The 23,894-nt window shown below is 38.4% G+C and overlaps 1 protein-coding gene across 1 annotated transcript in view; it reads right to left on the bottom strand.

Moving 5' to 3' along the window:
• Positions 1–23,894, bottom strand: part of CALN1 (calneuron 1) — a 381,739-nt gene that overhangs the window by 230,897 nt on the left and 126,948 nt on the right. Inside the window, exon 3 of the mRNA XM_031967900.1 lies at positions 13,243–13,386. Within this exon, the coding sequence (XP_031823760.1) occupies positions 13,243–13,386 (144 nt within the window). The remainder of the gene's footprint in view (positions 1–13,242; positions 13,387–23,894) is intronic.

The raw sequence follows: 23,894 nt of genomic DNA, 5'->3' as shown, positions 1-23,894 counted from the left end.
CTGTGGGGCCCACAGAAAGAGCTTTGGAGAATGTGACTTGATTCTGCTCATCTCAGGAAGTGGGGGTCCAGGTGTTAGAGCTGAGAGCCTCAGAAATTATAAATATCAGAAATAGAAACACTCTATGGTCTTTGAAGGTGCCAAAGCCACTTTTTTGCCAGGAAATATCACGGGGAGCCAGGAGAGGTCCTGGAAGTTCTCCCAAGGGACATAGGGGTCAGTGATATAGTGGTACATCTGTTGTGGGGCAGAGTCCAATCTGCAGTCAGAGTCTGGCGTTAGGACAAAATAACATTTGCATTGTTGTTAATTAGACTTTGGGTTTTATCACTTCCAATGTGGAAATTCCCTCCACCGATGCACATCACTCACTCGTAGTCTTATAACAGTTATAATTTATAACTCGTAACTGTTATAAGTAGTCAGAACAGCTAGAAAAACTCCTGAATGTAGATTAAAATATAATCAAAATTTTAAAAAACTAAAAAATATACAATATGAATAATGCTGGTTTATGGTTTTCTAAGTCAATATGCGTCTAGCAGGGATCCATTCTATTTGATTTTGAAATATTAGAGCCAAAAACCCAGCTAAATTCTCCTTCCTGTTGTATTTTGTTATTATTGTTAGTCAATCAGTCATGGTCTGATCCTTTGTGCTCCCATGTTCCATAGCATGCTAGTATCATCCATGGGGTTTTCTTGGAAAAGATGCTGAAATGTTTTGCTGTTTCCTTCTCCAATGGATCAAGACAAACAGAAACCATAAAACTAATAATTATCTGAGGCTATATTTGAATTCAAGTCTTCCTGATTCCAGGTCCAGCACTCTATCCTCTCAGTCACCTATGTTCCTCCCAACTTTCCCTTCCAAAAAACCTTTTAAAATAATGCCTTAAATCAAATTCTGAAGCAACATAATCAACAAAAGTTTGTACTTAGGATTCCAGTGGGAGAGATTATAACACTGGAGAAGGGATTAGTAGGTCTTGGAGGTGACTGCAATAGCAGTAGCAGCAGCTTTGAGAAACTTCAACCCAGAAATGATAAGGAGATTGACAACTGGTCAAAAAGAGATTAAAGACTCTGAGCAGACACCAGATACATTGCTGTTTCACAACTGTGTGGCCATATCTGTTCTATGTCACAGTTCTAGGGTAGAGAGGAGAATAAGCACTTGCAGCTGCAGGGGAGGAGTTGCATGTCCAAGGTAAAGACCAAAGTAAAGGCTAGGAAAGCAATGACCACAACTCTCCCAACATAATAACACCTTGGAACTGTATAAACCCCTGGAACTAGCTCTGAAAATAGCAACACATGAAAAAGCCTGGAGCTTGGGACAATGCCTTCACACCCTGAGGTGAGCAGAGCACAACTTTAACATAAAGTTCAAAGTAATAGACTAGAAAAATGAGGAAACAACAACAATAACAACATAAAGAATTTGACTTCAAAAAGCTACTATGGTAAGAAGAGATATAAGCAAAGTCTCAAAAAAATTTGTGATTTGGAAACAAGCTGAAAGAATTCCTAGAAGAGCTAAAGAAAGAAATAAGAATGGTACAGTAATAATGCAAGCAAATTATGAAAAGAAAAATAACAGGTTGGTAAAAAAAAAAAGGTACGAAAATACTAAAGAAGAAAACTCCTTTTAAAAAGGATTAATCAAATGGGGGGGAAGGTATACAATTTCACTGAAGAAAATAATGTCCTTAAAAATTAAAATTGGGTAATAAAAAATTATTGGCTCCAAAAGACATCAAGAAAATAAAATAAAGTCAAAAGAATAAGAAAATTGAAGAAAACATGAAATATCACATCATAAAAACAACTGACCTAAAAAACAGATTGAAGGGAGACAATTTAAGAATGATTTACTACCTGAAACTATGATCAAAAAAGAGCCTACTTATCATACTTTAATTATCAAGGAAAGCATTCCTAATATCGTAGATCCAGAGGATAATATAGAAATTGAAAGAATCTACCAATCACTTCTTGAAAGACAGCCTAAAATAAAAGTTCCAAGAAATATCATAACCAAATTCAAGAGCTCCCAGGTCAGACAGAAAACACTGCAATCACTTAGAAAGAAAACCATTCAAACACCATGGAGACACAGTCAGGGTCACATAGAATTTAACAGCTTCCACCTTAAAAGAATGAAGGACTCAGAATATGATAATTTGAAAGGCAAAAAAGTTAACATTACAACCAAGAACAACATATCCAGAAAAACCAATATAATCCTTCAGGGGGGGATGAATATATAATGAAGTAGAGGACTTTCAAGCATTTGTGATGAAAAGACAGAGCTGAAAAGAAAATCTGACATTTAAACATAAGACTCAAGATAAGTATAAAAATGTAAATACAAAAGAAAAACTCATAAGGGATTTAATACAAGAAATTCTTTACATTCTTATATGGAAAGATAAAACAAGTAATTCCTATGGATTTTATCATCATTAAAGGATTAGAAGCAATCTATATAAGCAGAAAGCATGGGTATGAATCAATTATGTTGGGATGATCTCTAAAAAAATGAAGGGGTGAAAAAATTTCTAGTGCATTTATTTATGCACTAGAAAAAAAGGGAAAGGGAGAGTTAAATGAGGGAAATTATCTCATATAAAAGAGGAACATAAGGAAAAGCTTTTGCAAGGGAAGGGAAAATTGGAAGTTGGAGGGCAATGTTTGAACCTCACTCTCAACAGAATTGGTTAAAAGAAGGAAAAAAGAATAATATATAAATACACACATATATAAGGGGTGTGTGTGTGTGTGTGTGTGTGTGTGTATACACAAACACAGAAGGATACAGAGTTGGGTATAGAAATCTATCTTAACAGGGAAATGGAAGAAGAAACAGATAAGAAAAAGGTGGACAGATGGTAAAAGAGAGAGAAGACTAAGGGATCTGTGGACATAGAGAGATAAACAAAAGAAAATAGGATGAAGAGAAATACAGTTAATAATCATAACTGTGGATGTAAATGGTATGAACTCACCCATAAAGTAGAAGTAGATGGAATGGCATTGGGGCAGCTAGACGGTATAGTGGATAGAGTATCAGCCCCAAAATCAGAAGTATCCGCATTCAAATCTGGCTTCAGACACTTATTAGTTATGTAACCCTAGAAAGTCATTTGACTCCATTAATCTCTACCCTCCCCAAAAAAAGAAAGTGTAAAGCTATCCTGAGACCAACAAGTTTGAAAGTTGATGATCTGATCTAATACCCCTAGAACACAGTAAACATTTAACAAACAATAGTTGATTATTCAGCTGATTTAATATAGCAAGGAAAACTAATGCCTATATGCAAGAAATGAATGAACCAGGATAATAACCATGTTTTCTGACTACAAATCTAGAATGTGAAGGAGAATAAAATGAAGACAAGTAAAATATCCTGTACTCTTTTTCTCCTGCAAAAAGAAAAATGCAAGAGGGAGAAAAAGCCTAAAGGAAGAAAAGACTGGAGCCAAAGGAATCAAGAGGGCCTGTGAAGTTTGACCAAATACCAAAAAAGAGAGCTTGTAAAAAAAATTACAAAGACAAAAATGATGAAATTCCTGCCTAGAATTTATGATACAGAAGAAGAAATCTCAATATAATTGGATAAATCAAGATTTTGGAAAAGCTGATTTCCAAAGAAAGAGATATAGGATCCTCTGTAAAATTCTTCAGGGCAAGTCGGTCCAGAAGGGATGGGAGATATTCAAGGATGAAATTCTAAAGACATAAAGGGAAACAATGATTATGTTGTATGAGTGAGATATGGGAGCAAGAATTGCTACTTAAGAATTAGATAAGGGAAGGGACTGGTAGTTCTGAAATCCTACTCAAATCAGGAATGGATTGAAGAAGGAACAAAACATATATATTCAGAATAATATAAAACCCTTCAAAATTTATAAAAATAAATTGAGGAGGAACAACATAAGATATGCTATATGGGGTGTATAGATTCATGGGAGTGGAATAAGGTATATAGATTAATGAGAATGGGATAAAAAGGGAAGGAAAGAATCAGGGGGAAGATAACAGAGGGATCCTTAAAGTAGGGGAGAAATTAAGTAATAGCAAGGCAAGTTAACAGATAGAAGTAAAGTAGAAGAGTTAGCAAGGAGGGAAAATGGGATATACATAAAAATAATAATTGATCAAGAATAGAATTCATTAGGAAAAAATGTTGGAATAGTAATCATTGATTTAAGGCAAGTCAAAGTTTAAAAGATTCAATCAAAAGAGAGAAATCTACATTATATGTCCATCATATTAATATTATTTTAGATATATATGTGCATATTTATATGTATATACATGTATGTACATATGTATGCATGTATGTAAGTATATATGTATGTGCATTGTACATGCATACATATAATCACTGAATGGGGTGTGGACTCACCCCATTTGACCAACAGGTCAAACTGAGACCTGTTGAAGACCTTAGCTTAAGAAGGCCAAGTCTCCTATTGCATCCAGGTCCATCTTCAGTCACCTTGATCTATAACTTGTCACTTTACCTAGATAGCTCTGGATGGGAAAGTGAGACAGACCTTGCACATCCCTCCCTCATTTCAATCCAATTCCCAGATATCATGCTCCTTTGTGAAACTGAAGAAAAAAACAACATATAAATCCATCCATGCTTAACTATATAGACTGCTTGGAGGAAGTGAGGGGGAGGAAAGAAAAGAAAAAGAATAAAGTAAAAAGTGCACAGCATAAAACAAAAGAAAACCAACAAGGCAGCAAAAAAATGGACAGTTCTGAATACAGTGTTTTCTATTATTATTATATATGCTTTCTTGAAATGGAAATTTATTATTATATATTTTGAATTATCTCTTGTGTTTTGTGTACATGACAATTTTTTCTTTTTCTAATAAAAATTTTAAAGTTAAATAAAATAAAGGGAGTGAATCAGAACTCCTATGTTGATCTGTAATATTATAGGGTCAAACCCTATTACATAGAGGGATGGATGGATGGAAGGAAGGAAGGAAGGAAGGGAGGAGAAAGGAAGGGAGGAGAAAGGAAGGAAGGACGGAAGAAGGAAGAAAGGAAGGAAGGAAGGAAGGAAGGAAGGAAAGGAAAGAAGGAAAGAAGGAAGGAAGGAAGGAAGGAAGGAAGGAAGGAAGGAAGGAAGGAAGGAAGGAAGGAAGGACAAGAAATAAAGAAAATTAATTTGTATAATAACTGCAACATTATAGAGGAAAACAGCTTCAGAAGGCAAAATTTTCATCATGCCAAAAAAATGCCTTTAATGAATTCAAGTCCCCTGGCCCAAATAAGCTTGAGACTTAGGTACTGAAAGAACTGGCATTTGGAACCATTTAAACCAAATGGAAAAAATCATGAAAAATAAGAGAGGTATCATAGTATTGGAGAAAAAATATTGACTCAAAATTTTAAAAAGGGAAGAGTAATGAGCTTGATTTGGGCTCTCCCCAAAAAATTCTAGAGTGGGTTATTAAAGAGAAGGTCAATAATAACCAGCATTTATTTAGCATTTTATGGTTTAGGAAGCATTTTGCATATATTATCTCCTTTGGTCTGCACAACAGCTCTGTGAAATAAGTGCCTCATTTCACAGATGAGGAAACTGGGAGAGGTCTTAATGGACTTGCTTAATGTCACTTCTTCAGGATCACATAACCAGTAAGTTTCTGGGGAGGATTTTAACTCAGATTTCACATCTTACAACTGGACGGACCATCTAACTTCCCTGGTTGGTGAATATCTAGGGAAAAAAATAGAAATCACAAAAATCCAGCAAAACTTTGTCAAGGACAGGTTATGCTAGCCTAACCAAATTTGTAATTTTTACACTGTTAGTTGATTAGGAAGATGCTATAGAAACAGTTTATTAGATTTTTGAGCAAAATAGTAAATAAAACATCTACTATTTTGTCATAACACAATGCCACATAGCAAGTGTTTAATAAATTCTTGTTACCTAACAGGAAGACAAAGAGATGTAGACTAGATGACAATATTACAATAAGATTAGGGATGTGACAAATAAGTGTTTATTACTCAATGAATAGTCATTAATGATTCAATTCAATAAGGCAGAAGATCTCCAGTGGAATACCTCAGAGATCTATCTTGATCCTGTGCCAACATTTTGAGCAGTGACACGTTCATCAAATTTACACATTGAACAACAGCAGCAAGATTCAAAAAGATTTTGACAGATTAGAGCACTGAGGTCTGTCTAATAAGATTTAATAACCACTCCCCCATTCCCAATGAAATTGAATGCTCTGTAATTATAATCACCATTACCCTTAAGAAGAGTTGAGAAATGCAAATCTCTCCCTTCTTTTCAGAAGTGGAGGACGATGGCTACAGAAAATGCTTATATTGTCAAACTCTGTTGATTTATTGTTTGGTTTTGCCGAATCACTTTTTTTTAATTTTTCATACAAGGGATATTTCCTGGGTAAAAAGTAGAGAAGGATATATTCAGAAATTAAGATGATATTGATATAGAAAATGTATTTCTTTAAATACAAAAAAAATGTAATTCTGTAGGGATTAGTATAAAATCTTATACTTGGATTCAAAAAAGATCAGTTTCCATGAACAAAATTGGTGGTGGTGACATGATGAGGCAGTAGTATTTCTGAAACAGATCTGGAGTCTTCAGTGAACTCCAAGCTCATTAAGAGTCCAAGGTGTCAGTCAAAAGATGCTCACATGACCTTGGATTGGTTGAGAGGAAAACTTCCTTGGAACGAGGCAATGATCAGTCCTATGTAATCTGTCCTAGTCAGACCACATCTGCAGGCGACATTCAAAATCATATGTTGAGTTCTGAGGATCACTTTTTGAGACCAACACTGATAACCTGGAAAGAGCCCAGGAGATGACTACTATGATGAAGGGTTTGAGTCCCTGTCTCAAGACTCAGCTAAAGGAAAAGGAGCTTGCCTGGTGGAGAGAAGAGAAAACTCAGGGGAAAATAAGATGCTTTCAAGTATTTGAAGGGCTGTCAGGTAAGAGAGGAATTATTTTTATTTTATTTGGCTCCTTAAGACAGAATCAAGACCAGTGGGTAGAAGTTGCAAAGAAGCCAGTTTGGGCCGGATGTCAGGAAAAACTTCCTCACAATCAGTGCTAGTCCAAAAGTAGAATGGGCTCCCTCGGGAGGTGGCAGTTTCCCTCTCCATGGAGTTTTTCAGGCAAAACCGGAATGATTTCTTTTTAACTACGTTATGGCGGTAGTTCATTCCAGAATTAATTAAACTAGGTGATCAGTGGGTTCTAGGCAATGGAAAAATACTAAGATTCTGAAAACTACAATGAGCTACGACACCTTGAATGGCGCACCAGTCTCACCTAGTCATTTGTATTTCTCTCCCAATGCTTAACACACGGACAAAGACAAAACCATATCTAGTATCAGTTTCAGCTATTTAAAATAAGTTGACTAAGAGTCCAATTGGCAACTCGGCCAGTCTTCTAATCCATCCCCTTCGTAAATGGGGTACTTATTAGAAACTAACTCTGGTTGACTCTCCTGGGATTTATGTCCACAAAATCCAAGCCAGTCAGAGAGGCTACTACTGCTGGGGCAGCCAGCAATACAAACAGATTCCCAAGGTATCCCCTAATGAAATCCTTATGTAGCTCAGCCTCAGACTAATTTCAGTCCCGTCTATTGCCAATGGTATGACTTCACCATCGGGCATGAGCCGGCACAGGTCCCCAGAGGGGGAAATGTGTGTGGCTAATCCATCCAGTGAGACAGCTCTACTCCCTCCTAACCATGCCCAGATGCTCTGGTTAAGCTGTCCGTGCTAGCGTACTCCCTCAGGTTACAGAAGTCACATGTTACCACAGTATCCTCTCTCAGACCCACCTGAAAAAGCACTGCCCCAAACACTCCCCTCCTTGGCCCTGTGACCACAGAGCTCCCTGTTGCTGGAGGTCAGTCTGAAAGGGCTGCGTCTCTGAGGGCTACTTCCATACTTCTCCAAGCTAGGAGAAAAAGGTGAAATTAGGAAGCAACCTTTTATAAGCCAATTGAAAATGCCCCCATAATATTAGGGGAGACCTGGAGGACTCCTCCATGAGTTTAACAAGACAGCTAATCAAACTCCTCAAGTTATTTTGCAGAACCTGGATACCCAGGGGGAAAAATATTACCAATTAATTTTGGTGGTAATTCGTTTTCAGACACTATTTTTTAAATGTTTTCTTGATCTTTTTTTCTACATTGCTCTCATTTTCTAATAACCTCACCTAATAAAGTCCTCTTTTATAGCAAAGAAATACAACTCAGCACAAGAAAATGATTCATTGTGCAGATTCTGACAGTATATGTGCCTCCTTTTATAGCTGTGGCCACCATCTCTCCACTAAGAGGGAGGAACACTTCATCAATAGTCCTCTGGAGTCAAGATTGCCCTTGGTTTTCATCGGGGAGTTCTTATGTATATTATTGCTGTTTCCTTTTCCATCACTGGAAATGTACAAGATTTACTTGGTGTTGCTTATGTCATTCATCCTGCATCAATTCCCAAGTCTTACCAAGTCTCGCGGAACTCTTCCCATTTTTAGGGTACAATAATGTTGAATTACATTCATGTAAGAAAAATGATTATGAAATAATGAATTACTGAGGAGATCCCCTGACCTTTCCCAAAAAATTATCTACCCAACTAGAAAAAAAAAACATTACAAAGAATTTAATCAGGCCATTGTGGTCCACTCAGAATGGATTAAATCCTTTCTCTAGATTGTCCAGGGTTGGGAGTGATTTGGAAATAAATGACATAATCAAAGTCACAATCCCTCCTTAGAACAGGTCCACTTCTCATTATAATATTCAATCTCTCATTACTTAACCAATCAGAGTTAATTTCTACCCTCCGGAATATCAGTCTTTCAAAGACATATAAGCATTGAGTAGGTTCCTTGAAGGGTTTTTGGCATTCAAAACTGCCTCTGATCTTTTTATTCATTATTGTTAGCATAATTAGTCAAATGATTAATTACCCAGAAATTATGTCTCCTGAACTTTTTATCCATCACACACCTACCTCAATTTGCTTAGCCATCCACCAGGATGATGTCCCCACATTTTGCTTCAAGGGTTTTGCTGCTACAAAACTATTCATTATAAATATTTCCTATTTGTACATAGGAGCTTCCCTCTGTCTTTGGCCTCTTGGGAGTAGATTTCAGCTTATCTTAAAAATTCAGGCTAGCCTCAGTTTGTATATATTCATGTAGGCCTGTGACTAACCAAATTAAGTGATAATTTAATTTATACTAATAGATAATTTGCATATGTTTATGTTACAGATGCTTTGTAGGAACCAAAATAAAATGTCAAGGAAACCACACTTCAAAGGAAAGGCAAATGCTTTTTAATAAACGTCCCACTCACGGATTGCAAATGTTTACTGAGAAGTTAGTAAAAGGAACAACATAAGATTTTTTTTGTTTGTTTTTAAGAGGTTTTCCACTCTGCATTAAATTGGATGGTCGTGGAATAGCAAAACTAGATGGAATCTTAGAGCTCACATAGTTCAACCCCTTTATGCTACAGAGGAGGCAAGGAACACACGGAGAAGGAATCTTATTTGAACAGGATCCTGTGGCCACTCCCTGGCTCAAGAAGCTACAATAGCCTCCAAGATAAAATACAAGCTTTTCTGTTTTGGCTTTAAGAGTCTTTCCCAATCTGTCTTCAGCCTGCCTTACCATACGTTACTTCTCCTCACCTACTTCATATTCCATGCACCCTCCAGGACTCTCCCTCCCCATCTTGTAATCTTCATATAGGCTAGAAAACTCTCCTCGATACCTCTGCCTTCTAAAATCCCTGCCGTCAAAAATAAAATAAAATAAAATCCCTGCCGTCCTTCAGGATTTGACTGAGGGAACATTTCCTGCCCAAGGCCAGTTCCCAAACCCATTGTTGCTACTGCTCATCCCCTTTCCTCTCTCTTTCTGTCTCTATCTCCCTCTCTGCATGTATATACATATATGTGTGTATATATATATATATATATGTAGTATACATACATACACACACATATATAGACATATGTATATATAAGTGTGTGTGTATACATTCTTTTTATATACATACATGAACACTATACTCTCTATTATACACACTACATATACTCTGTATATAGCACTCATATATGAATATATGAATAAAAACATCTCCATACTCTGTGTATATATTCACACACATACTATATATGGGGACTATAAATATTATATATATATATATATATATATACACACACACATACAGTATATATACTCTATATAATACATACTATATATATACTCTATATATAACACAAACATACATGTCTGTGAATAAAAAAATTATATTCTGTATATATCCACATATATATTATATATGAATATTATATCTACATTATATATAGTAGCTATATTCTCTATATAACACTTATATAGGAATAAAACTATCTCTATACTCAGGATGTATGTACATACTATATATAGGTGCTATATCTCCATTCCATACATACACACACACAGTATATATATTCTCTATATAATATACAAACATATACATATATGAATAAAAATATCTCTATATTGTGTTATATGTTCACACACATACTATACATGGGTACTAGTTCTTCAATCTCTCTCTATATATATACACATATAACAATATATATAACCTCTATATAATACACAGTACATATATTCTATATATAAAACAAACATATAATGAATAAAAATATTTATACTCTGTATATATTCACATGCATACTATATATGGATACATCTACATTCTATCTATACATATATATACATACATACATATATAGTACATATATTCTATGTAACATATACATATATATATGAATAAAAATATCTCTATACTCTGTGTGTATGTACATACAATAGATGGGCACTATATCTGCATTCCATACATATACACATACAGTATATAAACTCTATATAATACACACACATATATGTATATGAATAAAAATATTTACACTCTGTATACATATTCATATAAATACTATAATATGGATACTATATCTAAATTCTATGTATAGATAATATATACTTTATATAATACACACACTTATTTTTGCTATATATACACATATATGTATATATAAATAAAAATATACTCTGAATATATACACATATACTATATATGTACTATGTATTCATACACACATGTAGCCATTATATGCATATATATTTGTATGTATGTGTTTGTGATATATCTCCTCATCTCCATGCATGTTCTTTCCCTTCAATTTGATTGCTCAAACTCCTTGAGGGCAGAGACTGTTTTGTTCCGATTTTTGTAACCCCTGGGGTCTGGTACAAAATGGATGCTTAATAAGTGAAATTATTAGCTGATACATCTCTGAAATTATATTAAATGCGGAATATACATGGTTGTGTGTTAAATCACTTTAAGAGCATTTATTAAGCACCTGTTATATACCAAGTTCTGTTGGGGATACAAAGAAAGGCAGAAAGCCCAGTCCCTGCCTTCAAGGCACTCTCAGTCTAAGTGCGGGATGATCCTCAGGAGTTGAGGAGCCCTGAGATCTGTCCTAAACCATACCATCTCCATCTCCAACACCCCAATGCCAATAAAACAAAAAGAATGGGTCTAGAACTGATCACTTGATTTCATTCATACCGGAAATTTCCTGATGAGCACACTCCCTCTCCACTGCGCAATGGTCTCTTGTGTCTGGAATTCTCCTTCTCTTCGTTGGCTCCCTTCAAGACTCAGCGTAAATCCCATCTTTGGGGAGGGGGGATTGCTCAGTCCTCCCATTGTTAGAGTCTTCCCTCAGAGATGACCTTTTACTTGCACTACATTATCTTACATATACATAGTTACTTGCATGAACTCTTCAAAAGCAGGAATTAGCTTTGGGTCTTTCTTTGTATTCTCAAGGTTTAGCACAGTGCCTGGCACATAAATACTTACTGACTAACTATATACAGTGTACCTATCTTCTACCAATCCTCAACTGGCAAGAGTTCCAACCCCCTTCCTCGCCACCTTCTCTGAATATATTCCAGTCTGACAAAAACATCTTTTTTTAAACAGTGGGTCCCACACTACTCTCCAGCTGTGGTCTGATTAGAGTAAAATACCACAAGGTTCTAACTTTTGCCCTCTTGTTCCTATTCATGTAAACACATGAATAAATATTAATATTTAATAAATATTAATAAATGTTTATTTAATCGATATTAATAAATAAATGTTCATTGAATGGAATGAAAGTGCATTAATTGCTTCCATCTTCCTGAAAAGTATTTTTGCAAGTCAGTTGATTCTCACAGCAAGGTATACAGGACATCGTGGTGAGTCAGATTATCACCCAGAGCCAAAAGGAGAAGAACAACCAACAGCAGATCTGTGGGCTTGCCATTCTCTCCCTCCCCTTCTCTTAACTTGTCACTGGGAGATGGCTTTCCATACCACCCACATTTCAGTCCCCTTTCATAACACCACAGGCACAAAGCCTCAGTTATTGGTCCTCTGAGAAATGTTAATATCATAGAAACAATGGATTTTCTCATCTACAGCTGAAAGTCATCTTAGATGCAAGCCATAGGACCAAAAACTACTTTCCCATTTAACAGATGAGAAAAAAGCAAGGTCAGCCAGCCCAAATTAACCTACCCAAGGCCACAGGGCTAGTTCTGATAGAATTAGGTCTAGAATATAGGTCTCCTGACTCTCCAGTCTTATATTCTTCCATTAAAGCTCAACAAGGAAGTGTTGGTGCTAGCTGGAACCCAAGAGAGCCAGTTGTTAAATTTCCAATATAATGTGGAAATGAGCAAATATTATGGATCAGGGCTTGATTTTGTGTTGAATGTCTAGACTCAGGAAAGTGATGAAGAAAATGTGGATTAAATTTAAGATGTGATTACATGTGATTAAAAGGTGATTAAACTTAAAAATAGGTTATAAATATTTCCTCCCCCGCCCCCAAAGCTGGTTGTTAAATATTTCTCTTTATTCATTATTCCACAGAAACTGGGAAGAAGGATGACATGAACGAATAAAACAAAGAGTTTTGTTGTCAGACCTGTAGAAGTAGACCACTGAGCCAGAGTAGCCCAGATGTGTAAAAAAAAAAAAAACTTTGCATTAGCCCAGATTTTTGTGCAGACCAAAAGCTCCAGCTGGTTAGAGGGAAGGTCCCCATGAGGCAGTACTTACCATCCATGTCCAGGCGTTGCATGATGATGGCCAACTCCACCTCACTAGGCATGTAGCCCAGCGAGCGCATGGCCATACCCAGTTCCTGCTTGGAGATGAAACCATTCCCATCCCGGTCCAGAACTCTAAAGGCCTCACGGATTTCTGTAAAGGGAAACACATAAAGAGGGTCAAATGGTCTTGAGGAATAGTGTGCCTCCTTCTCTGCCCCTTATTTGCTCACAACCCTGAATGGCCAATTTCTCTCTGTCCCTCTGGCTGCTGCTGCTTTTGCTTCATTTGTGGAGATGAGGATCTAAAAAGATTATACATGGGATTCCTTTGTATTCTAACACCATGTGTTCTATAGTCTGAGGTTCTTCCCAGTTCTGCCATCCTAGGTTCTAAGATTTCTCCCAAATGTGACATCCTAGTTTCTAAAGTTCCTCCCAGCTCTAACATCCTAGGTTCTAAGGTTCCTCCCAAATCTGACATCCTAAGTTCTAAAGTTCCTTCCAGCTCTGACATTGTAAATTCTAAGATTCCTCTCAAATCTGACATCCTAGGTTCTAAAGTTCCTCCCAAATCTGACATCCTAGGTTCTAAAGTTTCTCCCAGCTCTGACATCCTAGGTTCTAAGGTTCTTCCCAAATCTGACATCCTAGGTTCTAAAGTTTCTCCCAGCTCTGACATCCTAGGTTCTAAGGTTCTTCCCAAATCTGACATCCTAAGTTCTAAAGTTCCTCCCAGCTCTGACATCCTAGGTTCTAAGGTTCCTCCCAAATCTGACATCCTAAGTTCTAAGGTTCCTCCCAGCTCTGACATCCTAAATTCTAAGGTTCCTCCCAAATCTGATATCCTAGATTTTAAGGTTCCTCCCAAATCTGACATCTTAGGTTCTAAAGTTCCTCCTAGCTCTGACATCCTTAGTTCTAAAGTTCTTCCTAGCTCTGACATCCTAGGTTCTAAGGTTCCTCCCAGCTCTGACATCCTAAATTCTAAGGTTCCTCCCAGCTCTGACATTCTATAAGCTAAGGTCCTCTCAGTTTTGACCTTCTTTGCTCTGAAGCTCCTCCCATCTCCAACGTTCTAGATTTTAAGGTCCCTCCCCAATTTGTTCATCCATCCTTGTTTGCATGCTGTTTGCCCCACCAGACTAGGAGATCTCTGAAGGCACCACTTTTTGCCTCTTTCTGCCTCCCCAATACTTAATTCCTGGCACAGGGTGATCACATCGTAAATGCTGGCTGGCGGAGCCCCCAGCTCTGACACCCCAGTGGTTTCTAAACTCCTTGTCCCAGAGATTACTATATTTTCATCATTAGATCCCCAAATACAGGTATTTAGTAAATGTTTGTTAAACTGGGAGAAAAGAGGGTCAAATGGACAAAAGCTTTTAACGGGGCTGCCATCAGACATTGTCTGCTAACACCCTTCATTACTGCATAGATATGCTCTAAACGAAGAGAAAATGGGTTCAGGTCAGACTTAAGGAAGACCTTGAGTTGGATGGGAGGCAATAAGAATATGAGTATGGATATCCAGTAAGTTTATGGCAAAAAGGGGGGGGGGGGAAGAGGAGGGCTGCTGTATTGGGTAGTGAGCTTTTCTGTAAAATAAAAATTAAAGTCACAATGAGAATCCATCTGGACAGCATACATCTGTCTAATTTCTCTGAAATTCCATTCTTTCCCCCCAATCAATCCTAGGTGACCTTGACCCCAGAAGAGTCATAGAAATGGACTAATCAGAGATTCCTAAACTCCAGGTCCCTAAATGTCTGCACTCATGGTCTCAAGACCAGCCCCAAAGGTAATCAATGAAAAAATACTTATTAAGCACCTAGCCTAGATCTGGAGAATACAAAACAAAAACAAAAGCTTTCCTGCCCTCAAGAAGCTTAAATTCTTTTACTATTTCTCTATTTTCCAGGCAACCCAGAGAAATTCTAGGAAAACAAAGAAACCAGAGTTTGTTGTTGTTTTTAATATCAACTATAAAGGGATGGAGCAAGAATCCCATGCTAGAAATGTTCTTCCTCCCCTTTGCCTCTTGAAATCTCCAGATTTCTTCTTTTCATGACTATTTCCTACCAGAGTCCTTTCTTGATTGCCCCAGTTGTTCATACCCATCCATGAATATATTTCCTATATCTCCTGCATTTATTTAACTATAAATATACTGTCTTTCCCAGTAGAGTGTAAGCCTCTTTTTTAAATTTAATTTATTTTGTTCATTATTTTATTTATTTCATTTATTTTATTTATTTATTTCATTATTAATTATTTTTCCAATTACATGTACAGATAGTTTTCAACATTCAATTTTAGAAGATTTTGAATTCCAAATTTTTTCTCTCTCCAAGACAAGAAGCAATCTAAGTTATAAATGTACAATCATTTTTAAATAATTCCATATTAATCATTTGGGGAAAGAAAAATCAGAACAAAAGAGGAAAAATAAAAAGTAAAAAACAAAACAAAAAAAAGGTAAAAATAGTATGCTTTGGTCCACATTCAGTCTGTATAGTGCTCTCTCTGGATATAGATGGCATTTTCCTTTGCTTAACATCAGTTCAGGTACATCTTTCCAGGATTTTCTGAAATCAAACTGCTCATCCTTTCTTATAGCGTAATAGTATTTCATTACACTTATTTACCTTAATTTAGTCAACCATTCCTCAATTGATGGGCATCCAGAATGCAAGTTTTTTGAAAGGACTAGCTATGTCACTTTTACAGAAATATCCTCAGAACTCAGCACCTAATAGGTAAATTCTTAGACAACTGATTATCAATTAAACTGGAATATATTTTGCATTTATAGAAGGCGAGATATCAGGATTATAAAAGATTTTTTCAGAACTTTGATGAGGAAAGTACATAATTGCCAGTAATTCTTGGCTCTGTGGAGCTAATGAGGGCAGTGAGATTTCTTGAGAAAAATAGTAAAAGGTGTCCATCTGTGCTTTATCTTCTGACTTTGACCCTACAAAGCACAGGTTATGAAACTGGGATCTAAACATCCCCAAGAGGGCTATAGATAGGTATAAAAGACCATGAACTTGGACAGGAAAAAAAATTACAACTTTGTTTCACTTCAATTTGTTTCATTTATAAGACTATTTACTTTATGAATTTAAAAATAAGATTTTGAGAAAGAGTACAGAAGTCTCACCAATCTACCAAAAGGACAAAAAAAAGGTCAAGAACCCCTGGTCTATGGGCTGGGTAGAAAGAAGCAATGACTAGGCTATGGGTTCAAGGCCTAAGAACCCTAACCAAGAGTCTGAGATTGCTAAGGCTAATCTTGCCACCATCACATGAAGCCCCAAGCTCTGTTCTAGCCTTAGAATAAAGATGAAGCCTCTTAGAGCTGCTCTCTTAGAGGAAAAGAGGAGGGAGTAGGACCTTAAAAAGGCCCCGTTTCCAACTGTTTGGTACTAGAAGTTATGATGAAAGGCTTTGAAACATTATAGGAGCCTGTTTCCTGCTGCGGCTCTGGCTCCTTCCCCCTAATTTACAGTTATGCTACAGCTATAAACAGCCTCAGATCAATAAGAGTGTCATAAAAAGGACAAAGACTTTTTATTCATTCACAGCCTTCTTCAGTAACTTTCCCCAGCCTGGCTGAACACTTGACTCTACCATAAACAAGGCTTGTTTGACCTGACAGATGGCCCACCGTCATCACGACTCCCCCGATCCCATTTCTGCTGCTCTCCCCTCGTCAGGATTCCCCACCTCCAGAAACCCCACACTCTTCATCAGGTGGGCAGTCTCTGGACCTTTTTAGGGCATTGCTCATGTCTTTCTCCACCAAAGAAACAAGTTCCAAGGACTTCCACCACCCCATCCTCCCAACTCCATTAGAAAATCCCATGACCTAAAGGAGCCTCAAGACTAAACACCAGAACTGGTCTACGATGAGAGTGGCGGAATGGCAGACAAAGGGAAAGATAAGATTTTTTGACCATCTATGAACATTCATCTAACCATGGCATTCCGAAGGCCAGATCTTTGCCCACTGACCAATGAGCTGACAATCTCCTGAAGGACTAGACCCACATCATTTCTCCTGAATCAGGATAAATGGGTGTCTTGACCATTAAATAGTACCCAAAAATATTAAAACCTTTCAGCACATTGTAGGGTTTATGGACATAAGAAAGAATATACATGATAAAGGATCATAGATTTAGATTTAGAAGGTATGTTAGAGGTCATCTAGTCCTAACCTTTTATTTTACACATGCGGAAATTGAGATCCACAGAAATGAGCCCTCCTCACCATGGGGTATTCAGGAAGTAAGTGCCAGGGGCAGGATTGGAACCCAAGATTTTGGGTTCCCCAAACCTAGCACTCTCATCTCATCTCAGATCCACTGACGAACCCAAATATGAAAAATGCTCACATCTATCGGATCTAAGGCACGTGTAGACAAACAACGTGTTCTTTTATTCCATCAAACTTGCGTGTTCCTGGTTCCTGCCTTATTCACAGAGAGGGCGGAGGCAAACTTGAGATGATCAGTAGCAGGTTTTCAGGACACATGAGCTCCACATCTCCACTCCACCACAGACACGTTCACACCCTTGACTCTGCCCTCACCCACAAGTGTCCACTTTCATGTTGGCAGATGCAGAAATTCTGTTCTCTGATCATTTTTTATCATTCCATCTTTCCCTCTGCTTTATGATTCTTCACTTCATTGCTTCCCATCTCCCCACAGTCTAATTCATCCTTTGCACGGATACCAGAGTGATTTTCCTAAAGTGCATGTCTTTCCATGTCACTCCCCCTCTCATTAAACTCCAGGGGAGCTCTGCCTCCTCTAGGATCAGATATAAACTCCTCTGTTTGGCACTCGGAGGTCTTTAAAATCTGTCCCCAGTTAGCATCCCAGTCTTATTACAATCGGTCCCCTTCACCAATCTATAACCCCCTCAATGACCTTGACCTTCTAACTGTCCTGCTAAGATGGCCCTCCATTATCTGCCTTGTTTCTGTGCCGATTGTCCCCGGTAACCAGAATGCACTCCCTCCTCCCTTCCAACCCTGAGAACTCATTCTTAGTGAAGAGGCAGCTCATTTGCTACTTTCTCTGAGAAGCTTTTTAATCTCCCCCCACCTAGCTGCTAGTGCCCTCCTCCACAAAATCATCTTTTCTCTATTTTGTCTTTATTTGTACATACCTCTGTCTCTATGTATTTATTGCCTCCTCCACAGAATGGGAGGCAGCTGGATGGTTCAGGGAATAGATCACAGAGCCTGAGGAAATCCAGCCTCAGGCCCTTGCTAGCTGTGTGACCTTAGGCCAGTCACTTAAGTGCTTTCTTTGCCTTGATCCACTGGAGAAGGAAATGGCAAATCACTCCATTATCTTTGTCAAAAAAAAAAAAACTCCATGGACAGTGTGGTCCATGGTATCATGAAGAGTCTGACACAGCTGAACAGCCACAGGGATAGTTCCCTTCTTATCTTTGAAATCCCAGTGCCTAGAACATAGTAGGTATTTAATAGTAGATTTCTTAATTGCTATTTTTGTATTTATGTCACTTTCATTTTCCTCATATACTCCCCCTTCACCTCCATCCACATTGAGCCATTTCTTGAAACAAAGATTAAAGGGGAGGGAAGGGACTCATTTCAGCAAAAACTAAATACATCTACCAATATTTCCTGTATTCCACATCCATACTACCTTTGTTCCCCAAAGAGAGAGAGGAGAGACATAGCCCCAATTCTTCTCCAGTACTGCTACTGGACATTATAATTATAAAGTTCACATCAACAAATATTCTTTGGCGATGGCTATGAAGACCAGTGAATGAGGAAGCAAAATGGCATAGTGGAGATGATATTGAGTTCTAGCCCTGCTCTGCCCCTAATTTGCAATAGTCATTTTAAGTCAAATCAATAAAGACTTATTAAGCACCTATTTTGTGCCAATATTGTGCAAAGTCCTGGGTCCTTTGCCCTCTGGTCTCTGTGCCTTCTATAAAATGGGGGGATTGGACAAGTATCCCTTTTACTTCTAAATCGATGATCTTAAGGTCTGACACTTGACCAGCTCCAAGGTCATCTAAGAGTTGACATTGTACTTTGGGGATTATAGTTCAACTGAATGAGATTTGAGATTTTTTTCCTCCCGTATTTCTGCCTCACTTATGGAGAAAACTTCTCCTGCTTGGGAGAAAGCAGACAGTGCTTACTAAAATCCATCTCCCTTTAAAATAGGAGTGGGGGTAGGGGGAATGTAAGGGAACAAAAAGAAACTTAAATCCATTAAAGAGGCCTCTAGGAGATTTAATCCTGCCTGGGGAAGGAAAGCACAGGAAAACCCAAAGCTAGTTATGGAGAAGTGGGGCCTTCAGTCTGGGAACAACACATGACGTCTGCCTGGTTTTACTTTCTTATAGTAGTACAGTGTGTAAGAAATATGCCCATAAAACCAAGCAGGGAAGTGAGAGCAGACAGGGCTCAACTGCCTCTGGCCATAGCTTGCCTACACCCAGTGCAGACATGGTCACCAGACAAGGTTTCCCTGAGCTCTGAGAGTCAGGCCTGCAGAATGTTTGTAGCAACAGCCTAACAAGGTTGCTGGCTTTGTCACTTGGGGATTTATGTATTCCCTCCTCAGAGTAAAAGGCTCCTATTTTTTTCAGATTTATTTTAGCCTTTTGGATTGGGTGTGGGGGGTACTTTATAAAATTTATTTTTATTATATTTTATTATATATTATTTATATTCTAAATTAAATTATTAATTTAATATTATTGTAAATATGTATTATTATAAAATTTCATTTTTTAAAAATAGTATTGAATATCTCCCTCATCACAATTCCCAATAGCTACAGTGGCAGAGGAATCCAGCTGGGGCCCCTCACTGCACACAAGATTCGGGGTCCCCTTCCCCAACTCCTAGAGGGAAAGAGTAGCAGGTTTGGAGGCAGAGATCTGAGGGACAGAAGGGACTGGGACTCAGGATGAATAGGAAGTTTGAATCCTCCCGCAGATATTTACTAGACAAGTACCCATTCTGGCTTTCATTTTTTTCATCTTTAAAATAAGCAAATTTGGACTGAGGCTTCTGAGGAACTGGTTTATGAACCCCTCCGGCATATAAAACTAGTCGTGGATTCTCTTTACAGCTGAGTATCACAGTGGAAAAAACAGAGGCTTTGGAAGGAAGAGTTAAATCCCATTTCTACCACTCACTGGGCAAGTTGCTAAACTAGTCTAGACCCTGGTTTCCTCATCTGAAAAATAAACGCGTCACACAAGGTGCTTTCTGAGGTCCCTTCTCTTCCCCTCAACATCCGTGATTCTGTGATCTTTATCATTAAGCAGGTGAGAGGATAGAAAAATAAATGGCCAGGTAAGGCGCCCGCATCCCAGGAGACCACAGGCCTGCAGCACAGATCCAGTCTGGGGAAATCAGCAGCAGCAGCAAAACGATGAGGACTTTACAACCCAACTTCGAATTACAGTTAGTGTCAACATTCTCTGGGCAATGTCTAGGCTGGGGGAAGCTGCAGAAGTTAGCACTAAATTAGCACCATTAAAAGCCTGCGATCATTAGCACCTCCAGCGAATGGCTGACACCTCCCCAGACCTAAGAGCAAATCTCCTGCTTATTCTGCCTTAGATTTTTATGTCAGCCGAGTGTGGAGTCTTCCCTGCATCCCGACAGCTCTATTAGTGAAAGGGATGCGTTCCAAAGATGTGCTTTATTGTCAGAAGCTTCATAACCAGAGTCAGAAATAGAAAGCTGTCTCATTAGTTAGTGAAACAGAGGTCCTGGGTTCAAGTCCTGTATCTGGTGCTATCTGTGTGACATTGTTCAAATTAATCTTCCTGAGCCTTAATTTCCTTATCTGTAAAAGTAGTTGGTTGAATTAGAAAGTCTTTGAGGTCCCTTCAGGTCTAGATCTGTTCCCTAATGAAACAGAATAAAATACAAAGGAATTTGTTCTTCCTGAGCCTTAATTTCCTTATCTGTAAAAGTAGTTAGAAAGCCTTTGAGTTCCCTTCAAGTCTAGATTTGTTACCTAATGAAACAGAATAAAAAGCACAGGAATCTGTGAGAACCTGAGGAGTAGAAACCCGAATCTGGAATCATCGCAGCTCCCTCAATATTGTATTGAGTGGCCCTGACTGCTGTACATCCAGGAAAGACAGGCAGGAAGTTGCATGGGAGGCCAGCATTCCTTTTTAAGCTGTGGTTGGGCTCCATGATGCTCTGGAAGGGGACACAAAGAGTTCATCTAGGAGAGGATCTGATCGGCGGTCTAATGCTGACGAGGGCTGATTTAATATGGCTGAGCTCCAGCCTCCATTACTGCCTTGATAACCCTGGTTCAAGTTATTCCAGAGTGTGGGACAATTCCACTGCCTAGTAGAATTAACAGATTACCTGTTAAAATGTGCATTTCTTGAGGACTTTTGTCTTTGTATCTTTAATACTTAGTGCAGACCTGTTTAACCTCTATCAGATTGCTTGCTGTCTTGAGGAGTGGGAAGAAAAAAGGAGGGAGAAAAAAATTGGAAAACAAAGTCTTACAGAAATAAATATTGAAAATTATCCTTAAATATATTTGGAAAAATAAATACTATTGAGGAAAAAAATACTTAGTTCAGAGCCTGGTATATCTTAGGTGCTTAATAAATGCTTGCTGATTAAACTGAGTGTAAACTCTTTATCGGTAAGGACTGTTTCACTTCTGTGTTTATATCTCCACTATCTATATAGTGCCTGACACAGTAGGTGCTTAATAAATGCTTGCTGACTGACTTATTGATAGAAGGTAACTTCCTTGAATGTAGGAAACGTTTCACTTTTGTCTCTATCATATAAGTGTTAATCTAATCCCTGGCACAGAGTAGTTACCTAATAAATGTCAATTTGTGAATTTTTTGTTGTTCAGTCATTTCAATTGTATCTGACATTCTGTGACTCCATTTGGGGTTTTCTTGGCAGAGCAATTTGACATTTACTTCTCCGGCTCATTTTATAGATGAGAAAACTGAGGCAAGCAGGGTTAAGTGATTTACCCAAGGTCATACAGCTAATTGATTTTAGGGAAGGATCAAGAAAAGAAGAAGCTTTTATTAAGCATCAACTATGTGCCAGGAAATGTACTAAGTGTTTTACAAATATTATCTCATTTTAGGGCCCGCAGAAGGAGCTCTAAGCATGGCAAAAGGCATCCATTGGACTCACTGTGTGGGGTGCAAAAGGGGACAGATGCCATAGACAGCATGTCACACGTCCTAAAAGAAATCATTTATTTTCTGCAAAAAGAGTCGCCCAGATCCAAAGGTTAGGCTCCCGTTTAGATTCATTTCTGTCCTCCTCCTTGGATCCTCAGTAATGTTTTCAAGCTGACAGAGCCTTGGATAGAAATGATGGCTGTTTTCTAACGTGGGAGATTTATTTTTCATTACCCCAGTTACTTTTCCTACTTACAAATTATCCACAGACTCACTGGGCTGGAGCCTGCAGCATGGGTTCCTCACAGATCCAATCATGACTGCTCCCTGAACAGCAGGCACCCAGGGCTCTGCAGAGCTCTCCAAGAATGGAGATATTCCAGGAAACTCCCGCATGCTAAGAAACCGCAGGCATGCAGGGGGATTCATTTGGGGAAGCGGCAAAAAAAAGCGCGTTGTGTGCAGATGTGAGAGCTGAAGTTTGAGCTTGAGCACAATTCAACAGGACTTGGAGAGTGGCCAGGCTCGGGAGAATCACCCAGAAGTTATCGCTAAATTAGCTCCATTAAAAGCCGGCAATCATTAGCTTCTCCGGTGGATGGATGTCACCTCCCCAGCCCCAAGAGCAGAGGCTCTGCTTATTGTGCATGAGATTGTGCTGTCGGAGCCTGAGCTTTAGCTGTATACTAATAATGCTCCTAGCGAAAGGGAATCTGTTCCAAAAATACACTTCTTTTTCCGAAGCTGCGTTTTGTATCTCAAGCACCTAGTCCACTACCTGGCCCACTGTTCTGGTTCGATTGTTCAGGTCCAACTCTTCCTGATCCCATTTGGGACTTTCTTGGCAGAGACACTAGTGCGGTTTGCCATTTTCTTCTTCAGCTCATTTTACAGATGAGGAAACTGAGGCACAACAGGCTAAGTGGCCTGTTCAATGTCACACTAGTGACTAGTAAGTGTCTGAGGCCAGATGATATGAGCCTTCCTGACTCCAGGCCTGGCTCTCTGTGCACTATGGGACCCCTTAGCTGCTCCAGGTGGTACACAGTAGGCATTTAATAAATGTTCAACAATTAATTTAGCTTCCTCATCTGTAAAATGGGTATTATATTGCTATCTATCTCACATAGTTGTTCTAAGAAATGTGGATTGCAAACCTTCCCATCTATATAAATGGGACACATTAGATGAAGCCGGTGAGAAAATTTCAGGGGCTTAAGGTAGGGAAGTGAGAAGGGGGAAAGGGACAAGGTAGAAGGGATGTGTCAGATATTTAAATACTGAATCAAAACTATCAAATGTTACCGAAAAGCATGAAGATAGATCTGGAGGATCTTGGAACTCAGGAAGAGGAGAGGTTAGGTTAGAAGAGATCACAGAATAATAACGATGGCTCATTTTTGTATACCACTTTCAGCTTATAACAACCCCATGAGCTAGGCAATATAAGTATTA

This window comes from Sarcophilus harrisii, chromosome 4 (genome assembly GCF_902635505.1).
Source record: "Sarcophilus harrisii chromosome 4, mSarHar1.11, whole genome shotgun sequence".
NCBI classification, from domain to species: domain Eukaryota; kingdom Metazoa; phylum Chordata; class Mammalia; order Dasyuromorphia; family Dasyuridae; genus Sarcophilus; species Sarcophilus harrisii.
This window is presented reverse-complemented; position numbering and strand designations above follow the sequence as displayed.